Source organism: Malus sylvestris, chromosome 2 (assembly GCF_916048215.2).
Source record: "Malus sylvestris chromosome 2, drMalSylv7.2, whole genome shotgun sequence".
Classification (NCBI taxonomy): domain Eukaryota; kingdom Viridiplantae; phylum Streptophyta; class Magnoliopsida; order Rosales; family Rosaceae; genus Malus; species Malus sylvestris.
Window position 1 is genome coordinate 32,780,886 of NC_062261.1, and position 22,635 is coordinate 32,803,520.

At 36.6% G+C, this 22,635-nt stretch overlaps 2 protein-coding genes and 1 long non-coding RNA gene across 6 annotated transcripts; 2 read left to right on the forward strand and 1 right to left on the reverse strand.

Annotated features, from left to right (window-relative positions):
* Positions 1-655: 655 nt before the first annotated feature.
* On the reverse strand, positions 656-4,877 carry LOC126585575 (protein spt2-like). Of its 3 annotated transcripts, none has more exons than XM_050250028.1 (11): positions 4,687-4,877; positions 4,434-4,534; positions 4,180-4,288; positions 3,822-4,036; positions 3,271-3,367; positions 2,563-2,640; positions 2,345-2,468; positions 1,815-2,233; positions 1,552-1,697; positions 1,326-1,415; positions 656-1,172 (listed from the first exon to the last, which is right to left on the reverse strand). In XM_050250028.1, the coding sequence occupies exons 3-11, from the start codon at positions 4,198-4,200 to the stop codon at positions 1,058-1,060; spliced, it is 1,305 nt and encodes a 434-aa protein (XP_050105985.1). In that variant the 5' UTR covers positions 4,201-4,288; positions 4,434-4,534; positions 4,687-4,877; the 3' UTR covers positions 656-1,057. The 3 variants fall into 3 exon arrangements, with proteins under 3 accessions (XP_050105985.1, XP_050105993.1, XP_050105978.1); XM_050250036.1 differs by having other exon boundaries at positions 1,552-1,694; positions 4,180-4,235; positions 4,432-4,534; XM_050250021.1 differs by having other exon boundaries at positions 4,180-4,235; positions 4,432-4,534.
* A 2,129-nt stretch (positions 4,878-7,006) lies between these two features.
* LOC126585105 (uncharacterized) lies at positions 7,007-9,675 on the forward strand. The gene is made up of 2 exons (XR_007610313.1): positions 7,007-7,575; positions 9,303-9,675. It is a non-coding gene; the product is annotated as an uncharacterized LOC126585105 (long non-coding RNA).
* A 4,279-nt stretch (positions 9,676-13,954) lies between these two features.
* LOC126585093 (uncharacterized) lies at positions 13,955-15,113 on the forward strand. Of its 2 annotated transcripts, XR_007610311.1 has the most exons (4): positions 13,955-14,088; positions 14,181-14,466; positions 14,597-14,705; positions 14,792-15,113. XR_007610311.1 is itself a non-coding variant. In XM_050249490.1 (3 exons), exons 1-3 carry the CDS (start codon positions 13,995-13,997, stop codon positions 14,868-14,870), a joined length of 459 nt encoding a protein of 152 aa, XP_050105447.1. In that variant the 5' UTR covers positions 13,955-13,994; the 3' UTR covers positions 14,871-15,113. The 2 variants fall into 2 exon arrangements, 1 of the variants encoding a protein (XP_050105447.1); XM_050249490.1 differs by lacking the exon at positions 14,597-14,705.
* The last annotated feature ends 7,522 nt before the right edge of the window (positions 15,114-22,635 follow it).

Genomic DNA, 22,635 nt, shown 5'->3' on the forward strand with positions numbered 1-22,635 from the left:
GGCACTACGCGCCTCTTAAGATGTTTTGAACATGTTTAAAAATAGAAAAACTAATATTTAATAAACAACTTATTGAATCACATTATTGCTAGCCTATTGTGAGGTACTAATTATAAAAATAAAAAATATTGTTTATATGATGAAAATACCCCCGCATTATTTAGTGCATTATTTTGGATTGCTTTTAAACTTTTGTTTGGGGGGAATTTCTGTCCACTTATTTTTTGTGAAGCTTGTGAACCCAAAAAACACTGTTCACATCAATTTTGGCTTTATATATAGAGATAAAAGTTAACCAAAATATTATTATACAAAACAATTTATTTCAACTAAAGGTATTTTAGTAATTATATTATTCATATGAAATTTTTACCAATTATATGAGGGGGGTTTTTTTGAGAAGAAAAAAAAAACCATTTTATTAAAGCAATTACATGAATTACAAAATCCTCTTCATTCCAACTCATCAACAATTCAATTCATCCCATTTTAATTACCCATTAGTAAAGATTTTTTAGTAGGTCGAGAACATGATCTGCTTCACTAACTGTAATTATACATGATCTGGTTCACCAATTTGATGACCTTAAGTGGGGACTGCCTACAAAATACTTGTACGTTTTTAATACAATCATCATCTTCTAATGGTCAAGTATAATCATGTAAATATATGTATTAATAAAATCATTATCATCGATGGTGATGTATTAATACATATAATTATTGTATCCAAATCCCTTTTGTGATGCTACTTAGTATTACGATCTAGTAATATTTCTCTTCACTTGTAAGTGAGAGGTCTTAAGTTTAATTCTCGCCAAAGACAAATTTGAACTACATTATTGCTAACCATTGTGAAGCCTAACCATCTCTTTTACCTCTTAGTGTAATGTCGTTACTTCATTAAAAATAAATAAATAAATAACCGTTTGTGATAAAAAAAAATAAAAAAAAATAAAAAAATAAAAGAGAAAAACCGGTGCCACTTTCATTGGTGTGTGTGACCAAAGAACTAATCAAAGTGAGGCAAAATTTATTCCCTCTGGTCGCTCCCTCTCTAATGAACCAGCTGACGCTTCTTTTGCTTTCTCAACCTGGCCATCCGTTCCTTTCTTTCTTCGGCTTCTATCAACCTAGCTTGCTCTTCATCCTCTCTTCTCGCAATTAGCGCGCTACAAGTTCAAAATAATATATAATCAGCCATACATATGTTTGAAATGCTAAAAAAAAAAACATGTTCGTATTTTGGATATCCGTATAACCATCGAAGCCCGTTGAAGTTACTATTTCCTGCAAATTAAAGGGCGTTACATCACGCTTCTTACCTTCTTCTCTCTTCCCTCTGAATATCTTCAAAATCTGCCTCCATATCACTATCGTCTTCAGCATCACCAGCAAATCTATCGGGATTATAACTGCAGAAATTTGGAATTGATCATCAGGAATATGTGAAAAATAACAACTCCCAAACCAACGTAAATATATTTAGAATGTTCACCACATTAACATAATGAAATTTGGACATAAAAGTTTTGTGGGAGTAAAGATTACCGAAACATTTTTCTTATCACATCACGAACATTCCCGGCCTCAGGGTCATAATAATCATCATCGGAACACCGTCTTTTTTTCTTGGGACGATTATCATACATAGTGCGGGGTGAGGTTTGCTTTTGCAATTGTTGCATACTCATCTGCTAAAATCCACAATAGGTAAAGGATATTACGCATTATCATAAAAGACGACTGGTCTTAAAAGAATGAACTATGCGAAGGAAAGCATAAATCTAGCAGATGGTGGGTGAGCTTTAAACCTGAGGTTTTGACAATCCTGTCGACTGTCTTGCTTTGGGCTTAGTATTCGGCATATGTACTTCCGCTTTTTGTGTCAGGTGCTGCCTTGAAACAGATGACTGCAACTTTGGAGGGAGTGGTTTGTGCAAACCAGACGTGGTGGAATTCTTCACACCAGGTGCAGAAGTCTTCCTCTCAGTAGTTGAAGCAGACATCTTCAAAGGAAGCCCTTTTGACCCTAAAGGCCGGCCCGACCCATTTTCATTGCTTTCAAGCTGCTTCCTAGTGCCCATTGATTTTGAATCAATTCTTCTACGTGCAGAAATTAACTTAGTGGACCCAACTTCAGAATGCATCTGTTCTTTCATAGTCGGCGGTTTCCTTCCATTACTTTCCAGTGGCTGTTTGATTTTCATCGCCATATGATTTGCCCTCACCCCTTCAACATCATAATAAAAAAAAACCTTTATAAGATCTTCAGTGAACAAAAGAAAGTTAGCGGCATAGAAAAATGCCCAACAGAAAGATCAGATGCAGAATATCAACACACCAGAGTTTGGAAGCGAGACATTTTGAGGGGGACAATCCTTGGCAGGAGCTGGACAGTCCGCATCCTTGGAGAAAAATTGTGAGTAATCTCTCATTTCCCTAATCATTTGAACTTTAGTTTTTTTCTGTACATACCAGAAATCCCATTAATAGATAATAAGACAAGTAGAATACAAATCCAGACTTTAAGGACAATTAATATACGATTTGCTCCAATACCTCATTCATGACTTTGGGTTTCTGGCCATATGATACAGATTTTGATCCAGAAGATGTCGATCCAGAGCTTTTCTTGTCCTATAGAGGAGAGTCGGACCAATCCAAATACATTAAAATCCAAATACCAATTAAAGCACAGGAATGCTTAATAACAGTGGAAGAGCGTACGTGAACGTTTAACTATTAAGTACATCAATGCAAGAGTTTGCATGAGAAGAAACGCCAAAAGGTGAGGATTCCTAGCAAATGCTTAGAAAGTAAGAGCGAGTTTTTACTTTAGGTTGACAACATCATTTACAAAAAGAAAACTCTACTAAAACCTAAATTGAATTATGGATATCATAAATAGTGAAAATATTGAACATAACAAGGGAGATCTATACCCTATAGTTTAGGAGCTTAGAGCTCATGAATTCATCTGCTATTAAAAAGGAGGACTGCAAAGTGATTTACAAATGTAAAAATAAAAAATAAAAAATAAAAAATCACTAAGCATCATATCAAATAAATAGAACTTAAATCAATTCCTCAGAGCAAAGTAAAGTTCTACAATTTCCTAATAGATAACATACCACTAAATATTAGAAGTTTCAGGACACCACAATGGAAAATCAAAACCATCAAGAAGAGCAGACATAACAGGTGGAGAAAAGGATAAGATATGAGAAAGTATTCCAGGACAAGCTGAAAGATTAACATAATACGTACAAGTTGAAGGGGATTAACCCTAGATGAGAGTTGCTGGGTCACTTGAATTACTCTCTGAGAGATAACTGGTTGATATGGGCCAAAAAAAGATCCGTAACTGCGGGATAAGTAGAAACAATTTAAAACACCTTTCAGAATTATACCTTGCAACCATGAAATTTCAACAGAGTGATACCCCTTTGAAAAAATTAACGTGTCAAAAAAAGGAAAAAAAAACCTGTACCCGATGCTGCTTCAAATAAAAATAAAATACCACGAAGAAAATCAATACATTAAGCAACTATTTGGTTGAATTCGTTGCTTTAATATAATTCAAATAACATGATCAAATATTGTCATCAGTATAGATTTATATATATATATATATATATGAGACTCAAAATGTCCTTGCAACGACCGCAATGGATTTAAAACAAAAATAAGTTCAAACCCTCTAAAAGAGGGATGAAATTAGTGGTAGGAAAGCCAAAGACCATCACCACCGTCCTTATAATGTAAAGAAATCTGAGTTTTTTATCACATGAAAAGAGGCAGGAACAGTAGTCACTCACTTATCATAGGGTAGCTTCTTCTTTCCATAGGACTTGGCTTGAGAAGAACCACCATCTATCTCCAACTTCTTTCTATGTTGTTCTTTCAAGCACTGTCTAAAATCAAGACGTGCCACAGTTACGTTGGTGCGATCAGTATCTTTTTTTCCATCCTCCGCTTCCACATATCCCTCGTCCTCATAATCATCATATTCTTTGACTGATTGATAGCATTCCTATACGAAAGCAACCACCAGATAAACAGAAATACTAATGTGATTCAATAACAAGGAAAGGAAAAAAACAGCTTAGGAATAACGATAATCAAAATGTCAACAGTAATCGCGTATAATTAAAGACAGTTTCAAAGTTTACTTACATCTCTACCATATCCCCGCATTTTCCAACTCGAATTAACAATTAACTACACTGGGTACATGGAAATCACAAAAAAGAACCCTAACTTCAATCTGCTGGGCAGAAAATACCTATGCAAAATCAGTAATATCGTCAATTCAAAGAATTACAAACGAGAGAACGCTGAAAGAACCCACAATTTGCTTCAATATCATGCTAAAAAGGAAATTCAGATACCACATATTTTCGGCTGGTAGCAAGAACCGATCAACTCACCAGAAAGTCGTTCCTTTCAAACTCAAAGATGATGCAAGGCCGAAGAATTCGAAATGTACAGAAATCAATCGTTGCTGAGCCCTAACCTAATCGCCGGATCCCTTCAAAACATCAAAACCGAATCAAAGCAGGTCAGAATTTTGTGTTCTAATTAAAACATCATAATCAACAGACTAATTGAAAGAGTTTTTTAATTTTACCAAAAAAAGAGTTTTTTAATAAAAATAAATAAAAATTCAAACCGCTTACATACCTTTCCAAGTAGATAAACCACAAATTTCAGAAAGAAGAAGGAAAAAACGCGAGATGAAACCTAACGCTAACTGATAGATTTTCACTAATCTGGATTAATTGGTGTGAGATAGGGAGAGGCGATGGATTGCGCGTTTCTGCGATTGAGTTTTGAGGTTAGAATTTCCACTCCCCAATTAAATTATTTAAATCTTTATGTTTGATCTCAGCTATTTATTATATTTGAAGACTATGAACATTTTAATCATAAATTTAATCTCCATAATTATTAAATCTTTATGCTTGACCTCAGCTATTTATTATAAGATTTAATGGATATTAATCCGTTACTAACGCGGTGAATAATTTGATATTCAAAATACTTAGACGTATTGGTTTGAGTAATTATGGAGTCCTAATTTCGTAAGGAGCAAGCATCATAACGGCCACATTAATTAATTTAAATCAATTAAATTAATGGAGATAAGAGTTCTCCCCGAGTGTGAGAGTTTTTCTCTCTTCTTGAGAGTCTTTCCCACCTTTAGTGTGAGTAGCTTTCATCCCGACGATTTCGTTGTCGTTGGCCTTTGTTGTGGCGAGGGTCAGTGGATGCTCTGGCCACTTTCTTTCTTCTTCCTCCTTTCATTCCTTTTGCTTCCTCTCTCCCCATTATTTCCCGTTTTATCCAGTTCGGTACTCCTTATGGGCATCCATCTTCTTCGACCTTTTCTGATATGGTCTACTGTCAGATTTCATGGTGTTTTAAGGCGCTCTTTTGAAAAGGTGTGTAGAGTTCCAGTTACATCGGCTCGGGTGTTTCCAACACCACCTCCTTCTCTCTTTCTGCCTTTATTGGCAGTGTTGTCCATGGTATTTCTATGGGCTCTTTCATTTTCTAGCTGAGACCGGTGTGACAATCGTGGCTGGGAGACAGGGTTGCACTTCGTTTGTTCTCTACGGTGCTGATTGGTGGGAGTTGTGGCGTTGATTTGGGTATTTAGTTTTGGATGATCGGAAATCACTGTTGCGGTAGTGGAAGCACACTGGAATGTTCCAGGGCTCTGTATCAGTTTTTGGGCTTTGGATTGGGCTTTTGTAAGATAGTTCAGGTGGCCCCTTTTTGTATTGTCAATATTTGTTTGTGGGCCTTTGGCTTGTAATTATCTTTTTTTAATAAAACTTCTTCCTTTCTTCAAAAAGGATTTGACCAAAAAAAAAAAATTAAATTAATGGAGATGATATTGGTTTCTTGCCATGAGAAATACTTGAGGTTGCCAACATATTCGACGAGTAGGGGTTTTGGAGTTGGATTTAAATGATCCACTTGATCTTTCTTTGAGAGATTTTGAAACCTAAATTTTTAGTCCAGAAAATTTAAGTTTTAATTCAAAAATTAGTTTTCCTTCCAAAAGTTTTAGCTTAAAATTTTAGTCTGAGATTATTAAAGAATTAACTAACATTATGTTTGAATAAGGGAAATAAACTTAGAATTTGGATAAAAGTTAGCATTTATAAATTGACATGCTCAAATTCCCTTGTTTGGATTCATAAACATAGAAATTTAGAATTTCTGTGTGGAAAAAATCTTGGAATTTGGGACCTCCAATTCTCACGTGTGAAGCCAAACTGCCACGCGATCTTTACGCCACCCCCATTGTGTTGTCCACGTGTTAGGCTTGAAAATTCACCACATAAAGGTCGTGTTGAGAATGAATCCCATGTTGATGGGAATATGGACCTTACATGGGCTTACAAGTAAGTTAGGCTACTCCCCATATTGCCAATTGATTTTATGATGAAACCTCAACTTTCTTCATGATATCAGAGTAGGTTGTTCCACTTATGAAGCCAAACGACCACACTCGCTCTACGTCACCCCATTGTATTGTTTACGTGTTAGGCTTGAAAAGTCACCACATGTGAGGGGCTGTGTTGAGAATGAATCCCACATTGATGGGAGGATGGGCTTTGCATGGGCTTACAATTAAGTTGGGGTACTCCCTATATTGCCAAGTTTTATGATGGAACCTCAACTTTCTTCAGCGGGCACCACAAGTAATCACACTCTTAAGAGGATGCAATATCTACTTCCTAGATATCCTCTATATTCTCTTGGTTTAATAAGGATTCTACTATCCTAAAAGGTCATCTCCTTGACTAGTACAAACACACCCTTCTAGGGTTCATCTTTGGTAACACAATCTATGTATACTTAGGCCTCATCTGGCACACCGTATAGTGCATCGGATATGTTTATTACTATAGAAGCAGTTGTTTGGTACACTCTCGTACTAAATAAATACTTGCTTAGTTAACCGATCCATCAAATTTTATACGGTTGATACCGGACTATTAAAACACCCTAAACGCTTAGGATAATTAGTTGGGTCCTTTCCATCTTCAAGAAGTCATCCTTAACGACTTCTCAAAGTGGGCTTTCGAACTCCGGCTTCCTTTTCATGTCCCTTACCCTCCAACTCGTGTCTAACTCCATTGAATTCAAATCCTCCACTGCCACCATCTTTGAGAAGAATCTTCGTCAACAACCTTGAAGTACCTCCACCCTAATACAAAGATCCCGACTTTGCTCCCTAATTACTCCATCATCGTCACCGCCTCCCCAAATTTCCAAGGCTATTTGTCGATCAACGATCTGGGTATTAATCCTAACGACGTTCTATGATGGGTTGGTGATCGTTTACGCAATCGACAAGCTTTTTAATTTGTCCTTCTTGGCCTCCGACGCCCCTCAAGAACCGGTGCCAGATCAGCCATCGATGAGCTCTGTTTCGGGTGTTCAATCGCCGAGCTGTGCTTCGAGTGCGCTTGTAAATTACAACATGGAGGCTAAACCGTATCGGCCCGATCCAAAATCTTTGGGTTTCATTGCCGATTTGCTGAGATCCAAAAGGTACGCAATCTTTGCCACATTCTTGATGTGCAGCTGATGGGGAAGATGAAGAAAGAAAGCCACGCTGGGTTTCCTTTTATCTTTTTTTTTTCTTTCTAATTTTTTATGATGATAAATTCCTCTTTTTCTGCTTTTCTTTGGTTAATTTTCTCTTTTTTATTCATTCTAACAACAATTATTTGGTGATTTGTTTTAGAAAATTATAATAGTCCGACATATTATCTGATGCACAGATTAATCCGACACAGCACCAAACACCAAATTAATTTAGTCAGTACAATCCGATGTTTATTTATCCTATTCGACTGAAATAGTAAGTACAGTTCCAGCTGTCAAACGAGGCCTTAGACTCTTGCCCACTGCTTGAATGTTAACATTGCTCACTAACTTAACCGTTGGAGAACCTTTTGGCCTTTGACCAGCAAAGTTTCAGTTTTTGTGCACACGGAACTAAGACAATCGTCATCATTTCAGTATTGAAGGCACAAGTAACAAAGTAGTGTGTGCGGAAATGGGGTGCCTCCATGTCCAAAGATTCGCGAAGAATGAAGTTAAGATACCACACACCTAAAAGAAAAAAAAAGGTACGTATTCCGACTTACTCCAGAAGGCATGGTCTCTTAATATCAAAAATTGACAAAAATTGAGAATCCACAGATTAAGGTCTGGATCCAGTTATTTATAGGGATCCTTCATGTCATGATCTTTTATATGATATTTATTCTTTATCATATAATATTGTGTAATCACATACGTTTAACATACATAAATGTCACTTAATACTACGGTCTAATGGTATTTCTCTTCACTTGTAAGTGAGAGGTCTTAGGTTCGATTCTCGCCAAAGGCGAATTTGAACCACATTATTGCTAGCCTATTGTGAGGCTAAGCCTACCCCCTCTTCGTTAGTGTAGATAATATCGTTTGTTAAAAAAAACATATATAAATAAATCTAAGATTAACAGCGGAGAAACAATAATAATTTGGGTACAGCATCAGGCGGGACTAATTAAATTGATCACTTAAACACAATTGTATAAATCCGGTCATGTACACAACTTGAATGTGAAAGCGTGTACAATTAATGGTCAATCCCACATGTATTCTTGATCAGTTTACAAAAAAATTTAATGATACAATAAGGCATACCGAAAATTGGTTGTGCTAGATATGAGATTGCTTGTGATAATGTAAATGCAAACTCAATTGTATTTGGCGACTCATGATACGATCTCATTCATATAGTATAGAGCACTGTTATTTTCTTTAATATTGAATCTGCAAATAAAGCCATATATAATTAGAATAAAGAGACAACGGCTGCGGAAAACCCTTTTTGAGAGATCATTGTCTCTTTGTTCTCTTCAGTTGACATCAAGAGCATCATAAGGTATTGGAAATAAAGTATAAGAAATACAGAGAACAAGAGAAACAAGATAAATTGGGAGGAGAAAATTGGTGTGTTTATTCCTTCTTATTAGAGTACCTATTTATAGGTTTAGGATTTAAATAAAAAATGTCTCAACTATTTACATATTACATATTGACTCAGAATGCGAACAGCCATATAATAAATATAATTTATAACATGAATTTCTTTTATTTCTTTGTCTTTTCAAAAATCCAAGTTTTCAAATTCCCTTGTTTTTTTAATTCTTGTGTTGCATGGAAAACTTTGGTAAAGCATGATATTTAATGATAACCATTGTGTGAATGCAATTATGCAGGTTGATATCATGACATGCAAGGCGGCCCTAATTCATCCATGATGTGCAAGACAAATATAAACGGTCTGGATCCTGCCTCCAGTGAGCAAATCATTCATCACAGCAACCATAGCAGTTCTACTAATTGTGAATTTTGAAGCATTCGTGTGCTTTAATTGATTAAATAGGTTTTAATGTATTTTTTTTGGTCCGGCTCACCTCTGCAGGACAAGAAAAGCTCTAGATCGACCTCTTCGGGATCAAAATATGTATCAGATGGTCAGAAACCTAAGGCCATCTCCAACTAAATGATGGTCAGATAGCTCATTTTAGCCCTCTGGTCCTCCAAGAAATTAATATTTTAATGAACAGTACAGGGCCATATTTGCCTTCATCTCCAACCGAGGGTCATAGGGCTCATTTTAGCCATGTCACAAAAAACTGTCTCCAACCAAGGGCTAAAAGGCCATAAGGCCAAACATAATTTATTATTTAAAAACTACAACTTAAATTCAAATCCAACGGCTCAGTGACGTCAGCTAGCCATTGGATTTGAATTTTTTTTGCTATAAATAGGGTGGATATTGGGTTATAATTCACACAACTTTGAATTCAATCTCTTTCAATTCAAGTTTGCAATGAATTCCAACTTTGGTTCCTCTTTGGATTCCAACTAAGGGTCCGCATCTAATTCCAAATTGGAAGAAAAATGGGCGCAGATGAGACAAGAAGGCGAGGAGTCTGATGAAGAAGTTCGAGTAAGGCACAACAAACAAAACAGAGATGCAGCTATGGTTGTGGCCATGGTGTGTCAGCCAACTGAGGAACAACCTCAATGAGGTGGCTCTGTTGCTGGTCGTTCTTACAAACCACAAAACAGAGTAATGACGCATGCCAATCTGATGAACAACTACTTCAACCCCAACTCAGTGTACACAGAAGAGGATTTCAGACGCCGTTTCCGAATGAGGCGTCATGTCTTCGCTTGTTTACTTCGTGATGTCCAGCAGGTCAATCCATACCTTCGACATAAGCGGGACAGAGCAGGTCACCCTGGTTTTTCACCTCATCAGAAGGTTACTGTTACACTCCGAATGATGGCCTATGGCTCCCCAGCTGATTTGATGGATGAAACTCATAGTATGTTTGAGTCTACATGCCTTGATACTCTTGAATAATTCTGTGACACAATTGTTCAAGTTTACAAAGACGAGTACCTCCGCGAGCCAAATAAAAAAGATCCGAATCGACTCCTTCACAAAGCTAAAGATTGTGGGTTTCCGGGCATGATAAGGTCATCAAACTGCATGCATTGGGATTGGAAAAATTGTCCCACCAGATGGCAAAGAGGTTTATGCGGAAGGTCGAGAAAGCCAACTGTTATGCTAGAGGAGGTTGCCTCATATGACATACGGATATGGCATGCTTTCTTTAGAGTCTCTGGATCCCAAAATGACATTACAATTCTTAGGCGTTCACCCCTCTTCAATCGCCTGATGGAAGGTAAAACACATCAACTTGACTACTACATCAACGGCCGTCAATACAATATGGGGTATTACTTGGCAAATGGCATCTACTCAAAGTGGGCAACACTTATCCAAGCAATTTCAAACCCTAAGAATGACGCGGAAAAGTTGTTTACCTTACACTAAGAGGCATACCAGAAAGATGTTGAGAGAGCTTTCGGTATTCTACAAGCACGGTGGAAGATCATCAGCGAACCGGCAAGAGGGTGGAGTCAAGAAAATTTGGACTCCATCATGATGTCTTGCATCATATTACACAATATGGTAATGGAGGATGAGTGAGATGGGTATATTGATGGAGAGTCCGATGATGACCAAGAAGATCCAAATAGGTCAAGAAGGGCTCGTGCAAAAATATATGATGGGCCTAATTTGCCTTTCAATCCAAGAACTAGTAGTATCTTTATAAATGAGTATATGAAGCGCTATAGAATGATACGTTCCCGTGCCACAAACAAGTACCTACAACAGGATCTTGTTCCACATCTTTGGGCCCAAAGAAGCATGAAGTAAGCATTTAAGTTTTATGTTGTTAAATGTTTTTAAAAATATTGTTTAAATTTCATGTTGTTAAATGTTTTTTTTAATGTTGTATAATTTCTATGTTGGTTAATGTTATTTAATGTTGTTTCATATTGTTTAATGTTATTTCATGTTACTTAATTTAATTTAATGTTGTATAATGTCTTAGGAAGTTATAGGAAAAATAAAATTTAAAAAACAAATATGAAATAAATTTTGTAAAATAGAAGTTATAGGAAAAAAATTGAATTAAAAAAATATATGAAACAAATTTTGTAAAATAGAAGTTATACGAAAAAAAAAAGGGAACTTTAACGAAAAGCATCCGGTACTGTTCACTTTAACGAAAAACCACATTTTTACACTGAAAAGTCAATCCTGGTACTATTCACTTTACCCTTTATTTTGTCCTTATCATTAAAACTCAAAGTTTTCAAGCCCTTTTCATTAGTTTTCCTAAAAAAAAATAGAATTTAAAAAAAAATATGAAACAAATTTTGTAAAATAGAAGTTATAAAAAAAATGGAATTTAAAAGAAAATATGAAACAAATTTTGTAAAATAGAAGTTATAGGAAAAAAAATTGGAATTTAAAAAAAAAAAATTGAAACCAATTTTGTAAAATAGAATTTATTGGGAAAAAAAATAGAATTTAAAAAAAAATATGAAACAAATTTTATAAAATAGAAGTTATAGGGAAAAATTGGAATTTAAAAAATATTTTTGAAACAAATTTTGTAAAATAGAAGTTATAGGAAGTTATAGAAAAAAATAGAATTTAAAGGAAAAAGATTTTGTAAAAAAATAAAAAATAAAATTATAAAAAAATAAAAATAAAAAATAACAGCTAACTGACGTAAGCTAGTCGTTGCATTTGAAAATTTGGCCTAGCATTCATGTCGGTTATATTCGACAGAAATGCTCAATTTTCTGGCCCAGCTCGGGGCTGGCTGGATTAGGCCAGCCGGTTGGTCTTTTGTCCCTTTCATATTTCTTGGGGCCCACGAGTCCTCTAACCTAGCCCTCGGTTGGAGACATTTTTCGGCTAGAGATGGCCTAAGGTAATTAATGAATGACGTATGGAGCAAATCGTATTTGATTGAACTTTAAAGTGGGGTGGGTTCGAAAAACTGAAAACCGAAAAAAACCGACAATCGAACCGAACAGAGGCCGAAAAAATCGAACCGAATCGAACCAAATTTGGTTGGTTCGGTTTTGGTTTTTGAGGTATGAAAACCGGACCGGATCGAACAAAACCAAAATATGAAAATAAAATATAAATATTCAAAACCTACTGGAGTGAAGATTCAAACCCCTTCCGTCCAGGTTGAGGATAGCTCAATCAAACCAACTTGACTGTAGGCTTTGTATTGCTATAACTGTACCAGTATATTATTTATAGGTATTCTAATCTTAATGTTTTATAAAATTTATAAAGTTTACAAACCCTAGCCGTCACTCCTTTTCATTCACACACACACACACACACACACACACTCTCTCTCTCTCTCTCTCTCTCTCTCTCTCTCTCTCTCTCATCCGCTGCTCTTCCTCTCTGCTTCCTCAGCCTTTCTCTTCCTCCTTCTTCTCTACCTCCCTTCAACTCTTCTTCCTCTCTTCCTCTCTCCAACCTGCCAAGTCCATGGTTGTAACATGGATCTTACTATTTTAAAGGATTACCACAAGAGGCGTAGGATTTTTTATGAATTTATTTGACAATCCCCATTTTTTCCCTCTCTAAATCTTACGCCTCTTGTCTCTCTGCTCCTCGTTTGATACTCTCTCTGTGGACTCTCACCTACAACAACAACAACTTCTTCACTCCTTTCTAATATTCCTTTCTTTCTCCATAAACTTTCAATCTCTGCTTTTCAAATACAAGCCAAATAGTTTTTTACTCTGGGATTCATATGGAGGTCGCACCAGACATCCATCTTTGTTCCTCCGGATTTCTTTAACAGTAAGTATTCAATTTCTTCTTCTTTTTTTCTTTTTCTTGTTTAATTCTTTGAGTGCTAAAAATGGTAGTTTTTTTTATGTATTGATTAATAGTTTTTATTTCTTTGGTTTGTTGACTATGCTATGTGAATTTATTTGTTGACTATGCTTTGTGAATTTTTGAAGAAAAAATGGCTGATGTTGTTCTTGGATTTGTCTTTGTGGAGCCCTATGTGGTAAAGATCTTTGATTTTTGGATATTTATTTTTATTAAACCCTTGGATCTTGTCTGTTTGGCTGTGTTTTGACAGGTGCTTGTGGCTGGATGTTACAATCGCTGAGGCGTCGGTTGGTTGGTGGCGAGGGTTTGTGCTAGTAGGATGCTCGGCGGTGGGTGCTGCAGTAGAAGCCTAGGTTTTCTTTTGTTGTATTTTATGGCTTGGGCCTTTACTGTTTGTTGGATCTATTGGGCTACTTTGGCAAGTCCTCTTTTGGGCTAGTTTATTAATATCCAGATCTAAATAATAATAATAATAATAATGAAAAAAATCGAATCAAACCGAACCGAAATTTCAGTTCAATTTCGATTTTGACAAAAAATCGAACCGTTTCGAACCGAACTCAGCCTTACTTTAAAGTCTGAAATTATCTTCTAGTTTTCTTATTTTCCATTAATGGAATTTCTGGTACGTACAGCAAAAAACTGAAGTCCAAGGATTAGGGATATGAGAGATTACTCACAAATTTTCTCTAACGATGCGAAGTGTCCAGCTCCTGCCAAGGATTGTCCCCCAAAAAATGTCTCTCTTCCAAATTCTGGTGGGTTGAAATATTGCATCTGATCTGGCTGTTGAGTAACTTTCTTTTGTTCATTGAAGATCTTATAAAGGTTTTTTTTTATGATGTTGAAGGGGTGAGATCAAATCATATTTCGATGAAAAGCAAACACCCATTGGAAAGTAATGGTAGGAAAGCCCCAACCAGCGGAAAAATTGATTCAAAATCAATGGGCACTAGGAAACAGCTTGATGGAAATGAAAGTGGGTCGGGCCGGCCTTTAGGGTCAAATGGGCTTCCATTGAAGATGTCTGCTTCAACTACTGAGAGGAAGACTTCCGCATCTGGTGCGAAGACTTCCGATGATGAGCATGACCCTGAGGCCGGGAATGTTCGTGATGTGATAAGAAAAATGTTTCGGTAAGCTCTATTCCCACCAAACTTATGCTATGTGGTGAACATTTAAATATATTTGCGTTGGTTAGGGAGTTGTTATTTTCACATATTCCTGATGATCATTTTCAAATTTCTGCAATTATAATCTCGATAGATTTGCTGCTGATGCTGAAGACCATAGTGACATGGAGTAAGAAGCGCGTTGTAACACCCTTTAATTTGCAGGAATTAGTTACTTCAACAATCTTCGATGGTTATACATGGTATCCAAATCACGATCCAGTTTTTTTTTTTTTTTTTTTCACATATGTATGACACTATGACTAATAATATTATTTTGACCTTGTAGCGCACTAATTGCGAGAAGAGAGGATGAAGAGCAAGCTAGGTTGATGGAAGCAGAAGAAGGGAACGGACGGCCAGGTTGAAAAAGCAAAAGAAGCGTCAGCTGGTTCATTAGAGAGGGAGTGACCAGAATCTATTGTGGTGTCGAACAATTTAACTTAGGTTTTGTTTTGTTTTATTACAGAATAGGATTTAGCTACAATATTTACATGTATTTGATATAATCACTTAGTGATTGTATTAAATACATATGTTTAATTGTATGAATTATATTTGACTTTCAAATGATGATTGTAATAAAAAAAAAATACAAGTATTGTAGTCAATCCCCACAAAAGGTCCCTCAAATTGTCGATTAGTTTTACGGTTTAGGGATATTCATCTTCACATGAAAACGAGAGATCCTAGATTTGAATCCAATAAATGGCAAGTTCACAACTATTTATTCCTCACCCACTTAGTGTAAATATCGTTGTAAAAAAATAAAAATAAATAAATAAATAAAAAATCCTTGGAATTGTTCCCTCCGCATTTTAGTGCTCAATTTCGATATCAATCATCATTGTCTTTGAACTTTACTACTGCAAATCATTGTCGTTCTTCCATTTGATTTCTCAATATAACTGTATATGGCACGGGGATCACAAGTTTAGTTAAATGGTGCCACATAGATAAATGATTTCGAGTGGTGATTTAAAATCAATAAAAAAAACAGGTTTATAGATCCGCTCCAAAACAATGTTTGAAATTTCTTCAATACGGTCGATATTTCTAAAAAATAGAGAAAGATCTGGAAACTCTTAAATCAGAAAAAAATATTTTCAAGATAGACTTCACCTCATATTGGAAAAACTCTTAAATTTCGACTAAAATCGACAAATTTTGTCGATATTACCGACATGTTCCTTAAATATCAACAAACAACCATATGACATTTCCTACAGTTTCATTTTTAAATTTTCATGTTTTTGAGTTCTATCATTTTTATCGAAGACAACTAATAACAATATCAAATGTCAAATCAATATTTCTACAAATTTACATATTTATATTACAACCGATACCTTTAGTTTAAGCATTGGATATAAGAAGTATCAGACTAGGTCCCTTGGGCCCCTTTGTCATTCCCACCCAGTTGCACCTTGCATACCCAAGTCGAGAAAACTAGGGGTAGTCATGCTGCCCCATTACGTGTGAAGAGGAAGGAGGAAGAAGGAAAGAATTTTATACCTAAGATTTCTCTGTGAATTCTCTATAGGGAAGCCTGAATTTTAAGTAAGAAATTTGCGAGAATCCAAGCAAAAGTTGTCTCCTATTTATACTAAATCGTTGTGGGGAAATAAAAGGAAACTTTTTTCTTTCATGGCTTGAAGACCTACCTCAGTCCTATTCAATTATGAAATACTTACAAGTGAAGACAAATACCATTAAACCGTAGTACTAAATGACTATTTTGTTTCCTACTTAAACACAAACAAATGTGGCAGCATTTGTGGAGATACAAATTAACCACATCCAATGGGAGAATGACACATGGACAATATGCTGAATATGATGGTTTTACTCTTCATATCGTGAGTAGACCACAATTTATTTAAAAGGGATAAGACGTAGTCTATCCTAAGGTAATGGGCCACCAATAGACCGTGAGCTCTCTAGGCCGCCCATGATACGAGTCATGGGCTCTCCGGGTCACCCATGATATATATTAGGTGTAAAGAGGGCCGCCCATAATAGGTCTTGTTGTTGGGCCATACCTAGTCCAATGGCGGCAAGACACCGACTCTCCAGAGTATCCCCTTGAGTGTCCTGCTCAACTACACTCTTACCAACATGGACCTTCAAGACTACTAGCTAGTTGCGAAAATTGGCTTGCATCATCAAGGATTACCTAGTATACTCTACAACCTCCCCTTCCAACTACCTACTAGGGTTTAGTCTCTATAAATAGCCAGATGAAACAATAATCATCACTTACTACTCAAAACTCTCTCAAGTTCTCTTTTTACTCTATTATTTTTTTGACTTAGACATTGTAGGCCCTTTTGGCAGACACGGTCCCTTTTTTCAGGTGTTTGTCAATTAGGTAATAGAGAATTCAGCACCAAAATATGAATAAAGCTTCTCTAATCCGATGCATAGGAGATTTTGTGTGTGTGTGTGTGTGTGTGTGTGTCTGGGGTTGTGTTGTTGGGATATTCTCGAAGAGATATGCTCTAATTTTGAAGATAGCTTCTATCCTATAGTGATATACACATACACATACATTACATACTACTAAAAACACGGTAGGGATTGTGTGGAAAGCCAAATTCATGTATACGCAATAGATCAAATTACTCATTTCAATGAATAAATGGGTTTGTCATCTTAGCCTAGAAACCTTGTACAAGGAGAGAAACGGATGAGAAAGGCCTGCATTTCTGACAAATATGGCATCATTTGCTTGCAAGTTGGCTTTTGGGATAGAGACAATCACAATCCACTTTTAGAAAGAAGAAAAAATGAGACGTGTGGGATTAAATTAATTCATCACGAGAAGAAGCTTGCTATAGCTAGTACCCATCATACCATGCCATACCAATTTTTTTTTATAGAAAGGATGCAACATGCTGCCTCTTATGCTTGGCCATGTGAAATCGTTCATTCCAACTCAAACTTTCTCTGCCTTCAATTATATGGAATTGAGAATTTCTCCGGATTTATGTGTTTGGAGCCTTCAGATTATATGTTCAGAGTCTCTGGATCTCTAGGTCCAGAGTTTTTGGATCTATGTGTTTGGAGCTCACAAACCAAGAGATGTGAACTACTCAATTTCAATCCTACGACTTCCATTAGCCCATCTCTCTGACCCACCTCACACAAACAAAGGGTTCAGATCTATCTCTCTTTATCTTCAACTACTTGGATCTTTGAGTCATTTGGCTCTGGATACAGAGATCCATAGAGGATCTCAATTAACTTATATGATCCTGGTCGATGTCTTTTTTTCTTCTAGAACATGATACGATATAATTTTCATAATGCACACACAATGTCACAACAATAGTGGAGCGGTCACCAAGGTGCTAACTGTTAGAGAACAGAGTCCCATATTAGAAATATAAATAAAAACACATTATACAACTTGTATATGAAATATTCTAGCCTTATTATCACCGATTATTTTTGTGATAAAACTTCACACTTAACGATAGGTAGTCAAGAAAAGACAATATCAATGATATCAGTGGAGGATCATGATGAGCCTGAGGTCTGAAAGTTTATCAGAACAAGTTCATATTAGGTATTTAACTCATAATAAAATTATTTTCATCAATAATGTAAATCGAATTTGAGATATCTCTCCCTAAGTGTAAACAAATATCATGATACCAAAACTAGTTGATATCATCTATTTTATTGAGTAATCAAAACAGTTGGAAAAATCCAAGGATGGCAATTGTCTATGCATGCTGCGTTATGTTTCTTTCTTTTTCTTTGGCTTTTTGGTTCTACGCACGTATTGCTGACACAAATGGATGAAATTAGTGCTCGGAAAATTTCAAAATCAATTATACGTTATCCAGCTCACTGATTGGTCAATAGATGAATCGGTCAAAAATTGACTCACGTCCATTGGTAATAAGACGCGCCAATCAAAAGTTGAATTGGTCGAAGAAGGTATTAACCCAGTTTTTGCGTCATATTTTTATAGGGTAACTTATTTTTATTTCTCACACATTTCTTTTAATTTTTGGTCACCTAGATTGAATGAATTAAAGAAAATTAATAACAAAAAATTAATAGTCATTTTCCCTTTACCACAATGATGGAAATGTGTTGTGCCCTTGCATGACGGCGTGGGTTCGAACCCTGTTAGTGGCTAATCTAACATTTAACTTACTAACGCTATCGTTTCACTCAAAAAAAAATTAATAAAAGTGTGTAAAAGGTAAAAATAAAGCTTACGACTGTGTTGAATGGGCCATTTTTTAATGCTATGATGCATAAATTGGGTTTTGATGATATTTTCTATCATTAGGTAATGGAGTGTGTGCAGATAATCTCATACAGTGTGATTATCAATGAGGAGGCCACGTGTCACATTGAACCATGTCGGGGACTTCGGCAAGGAGACCCTTATCGCCGTTTCTATTTCTAATTTGTGCTGAAGGGTTATCTGCCTTAATACAAAACGAGGAGAGGGTTAGGCACATCCGGGGGATGACTATCACCCATAGTGTCAAGCCTCTCTCCCATGTTTTCTTTGCAGATGATTTGGTTTTTTTTTTTATTATTGTCAAGCTACGGAAACAGAGGCCACACATGTTGTTGGTATACTTCAAAAATATGTTAAGGGGTCTGGACAATGTGTTAATTTGGAGAAGAGCTCGGGATTCTTTAGCTCAAGTTGTTCGCATGCATTGAGGGTCCGGCTATCGGCGATGTTGGGTATTAACTATCAGGAGAACCTTGGGAAGTACTTGGGTGTTCAAGCAGATTTTAGGGGTTCAAAGAAGAAAGTGTTTGAAGACATACGGAATAAGCTGGAGGAAAGAATTAATGGTTGGGCGGAACAGTTCTTATCGGTGGCTGGGAAAGAGGTTCTTCTGAAAAGTGTAGCTACTGCTTTGCCTAACTACACAATGTCTTGTTTCCAGCTTCCCATTCAATTGGCTAAGGAGATTGAGCAAGTGATTGCTAGGTTTTGGTGGAGGGATTAGAAAACACAGAAGGGGGTTCATTGGTTGGCTTGGAATAAAATGTCGAAAGGGAAGGCATTTGGAGGTCTTGGGTTTAAGGAAATTATTTCGTTCAATTTAGCTATGCTAGCGAAGGTTGGGTGGTGAATTATTTGTAATCTGGATTCTCTTCTAGCTAAAATTCTTCGAGCGAAATACTATCCTACCTCGTTTATTTTGAGGCTCCAATGGGAAGAGGCACTTCGTGGGGGTGGAAAGGTATCCTACATGGGCAAAAAATCTTGAAAGGCGGACTCCGATGGAGGGTTAGGGATTGGCAAAGTATTTGGATTGTGAAAGATCCATGGTTACCTACACCGCGCACTTTCCTCCCCATCTCACAGTCTGGGGACATGTCGTTGATGGTGGGAGATTTGGTGGGTGTTGGTGGGCTATGGAACAAGAACATTATTGAATGCTCGTATCATTTTGAGTATGCCAATTAGTAAGTTTGGGTGTCCCAATCAGATTATTTGGCATTATACATGGAATAGGATGTATTCCATTAAATCTGGCTATATGGTTGCTCAAGAGATGAATCGAAATGGAGAGCTTGGGAGGAAGGGTGTGGGACAGTCAAGTGGGGATCATGTTAAGGATCCTATTTGGGGGGCTATATGGCAGTTTAAGGTTCCTCCTAAGCTTCGTCATTTTATTTGGGAGTAAACTGTCGATTTGCCCCCTGAACTATCACCCAACTTTCGATTTGCCCCCTGAACTTTTTAATTGGAAAATTAAGGACTTAAACTAATTTTTTTGGCCAATTTCCCCCCTACCATTAGTTTTTCATAAATTTCATCCAAATTAACGTTAACTCTTATCATGTGCAAACCACGTAACTCTCATTTGTGGACAAAAACGTCATTTCACTAGACCTTTAGACAGAAAAGCTATAGAATCACACATATTTGCATAGGTTTATATTTTAGAAATCTAAGGTTTTCAATTATTTTAAAGAATGAAGTGACCGAACTACTCACACATGTTGTGCATATGCTTCCATTTAACAGAAATTTGGATGGAATGAATGAAAAATTAACAGCAGGGGGCAAATCGGCCAAAAAAATTAGTTTAAATCCTTAATTTTCCAATTAAAAAGTTCAGGGGGCAAATCGAAAGTTGGGTGATAGTTCAGGGGGCAAATCGACAGTTTACTCTTTTATTTGGAAGGGCTGTAAAAACTTTCTCGTTGTAAGAACTAATTTACAATGAGGGGGCATCCATTTGGAGACTTGTTGTCCACATTGTGGGGAAGACATGGAGACACAGGTGCATTTATTTTTAAATGTCATTTTGCTCGTGTGTTTTGGTTTGGGTCTCTTTTGCAACTAGATGTGGTGTCGGTGGAGGGGGGAGATTTTTTTGGCATGTTGAAAATGGTTGTTGAAAAAATATGGTGATGCGGAGGAGAGGGATAGGCTTATGAGGTGGATGGTATGTGGATTATGGAGGATTTGGAAGTGTCAGAATATCATGGTTTTTTAGAAGACTATGGTGGAGCCTAGAGTAGCTTTGGAGCTACTGCAAAGCCAATGGGGAGAGCTAGAACGATGTGAACGGGTCCAGGTGCTGCCTACATGCAGCAGACGATAAGGGGGAAAGGAATTTCATGAGAGATGGGTGAACCCTCATTTTTAAATAATTAAGATTAATTGTGATGGAGCTTGGCATAAGCAAACGAGAAGGGGTGGATTCGGTTGGGTGGCTAGAGATTTTGCAGGGATCTTCAAAGGAGCTGGAGGAGTGGGGAATGTTTGCTGTGAATCGAGTTTGATGGCAGAAGTGAAAGCGGTGCGAGCAGCTTTGGTGGCGTGTGTGGAGAGAGGCTTTGGGCCTATTCAGCTTGAAATCGATTCTAAGTTTTTGGTGAACATGCTCACAGGTGTTCTTCAATCGAAGGCTGCTATGGAAGGTGTTTTATGGGACATTCATTATCTTAAGCAACAATTAAGTTCAGTTAAGTTTCTTTTCACCCCTCGCTCTTGTAATGGTGCTACGCATTTGGTGGTAACTCACATCACACGTGTGAGGGGATGTCATAGGTGGGATTGTTTTGAACTGGAGTGGTTGTTTAATACTCTGGCACATGATGTAAACATTTCAATTCATGTCTAATATTATTCTACTCTTTGGAAAAAAATAAAAAATAAAAAAGTGTGTGAATAGCACTATCCTTTAAAAGATAGGATGGAAGGAAACCATAAAAAGGGATCATTTTGGGGAGCTTCATAGAAGATGTGTCAATGAAAACTAGCCTTCAATATTGGTCTATGTTACAGCTTAACGTTAGTGTTGTTATCACTTAACGGTAGTAATGTTATTATATAAATTTGGTGGCCTAAAAAATATTTATTATGCAAACATTAAGTTGCTATTCAAAATGTTTTCAAAGCTTTGGACTAATTTAAAATCACTGTTAAAGATTTGGTGCTTATTAGTACTTAACCCTAATAACTAATACAAACTTCAAAGAGTATACTACGGATAAAATTCGGGAGGTCCTCAAATTAAAGGGACTTCATAGACACGCCCAGCTTGGCCAAACTTGTGGCCACAATAATGGTGGATTTGTGGGCATGAAAAGACTTGCAAAGCCGAAGAAACTTTATTGTTGATAACTAGAAATTCATTCGCTTCACGAACTAGCAATTAAGAGATTCTATGCAAGACCAGGATGTGGTAGTAAAATTTTCTTGTCTTCGGATTTGACGAAATTGTACGTACAAAATAAATTAACACATTTGGTTACAACCAAAGCCACACGCCCAATAAAACAAATTAAACACTTTTGTTTACAGCCAAAGCCAAGGGCCTAATGAGAGGGGGTTTGGCTAACGAACCTCTGATCCTAGTTTAGTTTCTCTGAGAAGAGAGGGAGATTTAGGTTGGATTGCAAAGAATAAACTTACTTGAGAAGTATGTAGAATGAAGTATTTATAGAGTATAGGGCATGTCAAATGTGTATGGTTTCTCTCCTATTAATTGTTGTACTGCACAAATCACATTAATTTGTTGACCAACAACATCTCGGCCCCTAACTACCAGAGCGTTGTAAATATTAGGCATCTTGTCTGATGGAAAATCTACCATGCCATGTGTCAGTGTCCGATTGGCCAAAGGGTGT

What these genes read in the sequence shown, in the direction of transcription:
- LOC126585093 (XM_050249490.1), top strand. Translation starts at nt 13,995, where the DNA reads ATGAGAGATTACTCACAAATTTTCTCTAACGATGCGAAGTGTCCAGCT. An exon ending in TGTCTCTCTTCCAAATTCTG is followed by an intron (nt 14,089 to 14,180) that starts GTGGGTTGAAAT and finishes ATGATGTTGAAG; the next exon opens with GGGTGAGATCAAATCATATT. An exon ending in GTGATAAGAAAAATGTTTCG is followed by an intron (nt 14,467 to 14,791) that starts GTAAGCTCTATT and finishes TTGACCTTGTAG; the next exon opens with CGCACTAATTGCGAGAAGAG.
- LOC126585575 (XM_050250028.1), bottom strand. Translation starts at nt 4,200, where the DNA reads ATGCGGGGATATGGTAGAGAT. An exon ending in TGCGGGGATATGGTAGAGAT is followed by an intron (nt 4,037 to 4,179) that starts GTAAGTAAACTT and finishes GCTTTCGTATAG; the next exon opens with GAATGCTATCAATCAGTCAA. An exon ending in CAGAGGGAAGAGAGAAGAAG is followed by an intron (nt 1,173 to 1,325) that starts GTAAGAAGCGTG and finishes TTGAACTTGTAG; the next exon opens with CGCGCTAATTGCGAGAAGAG.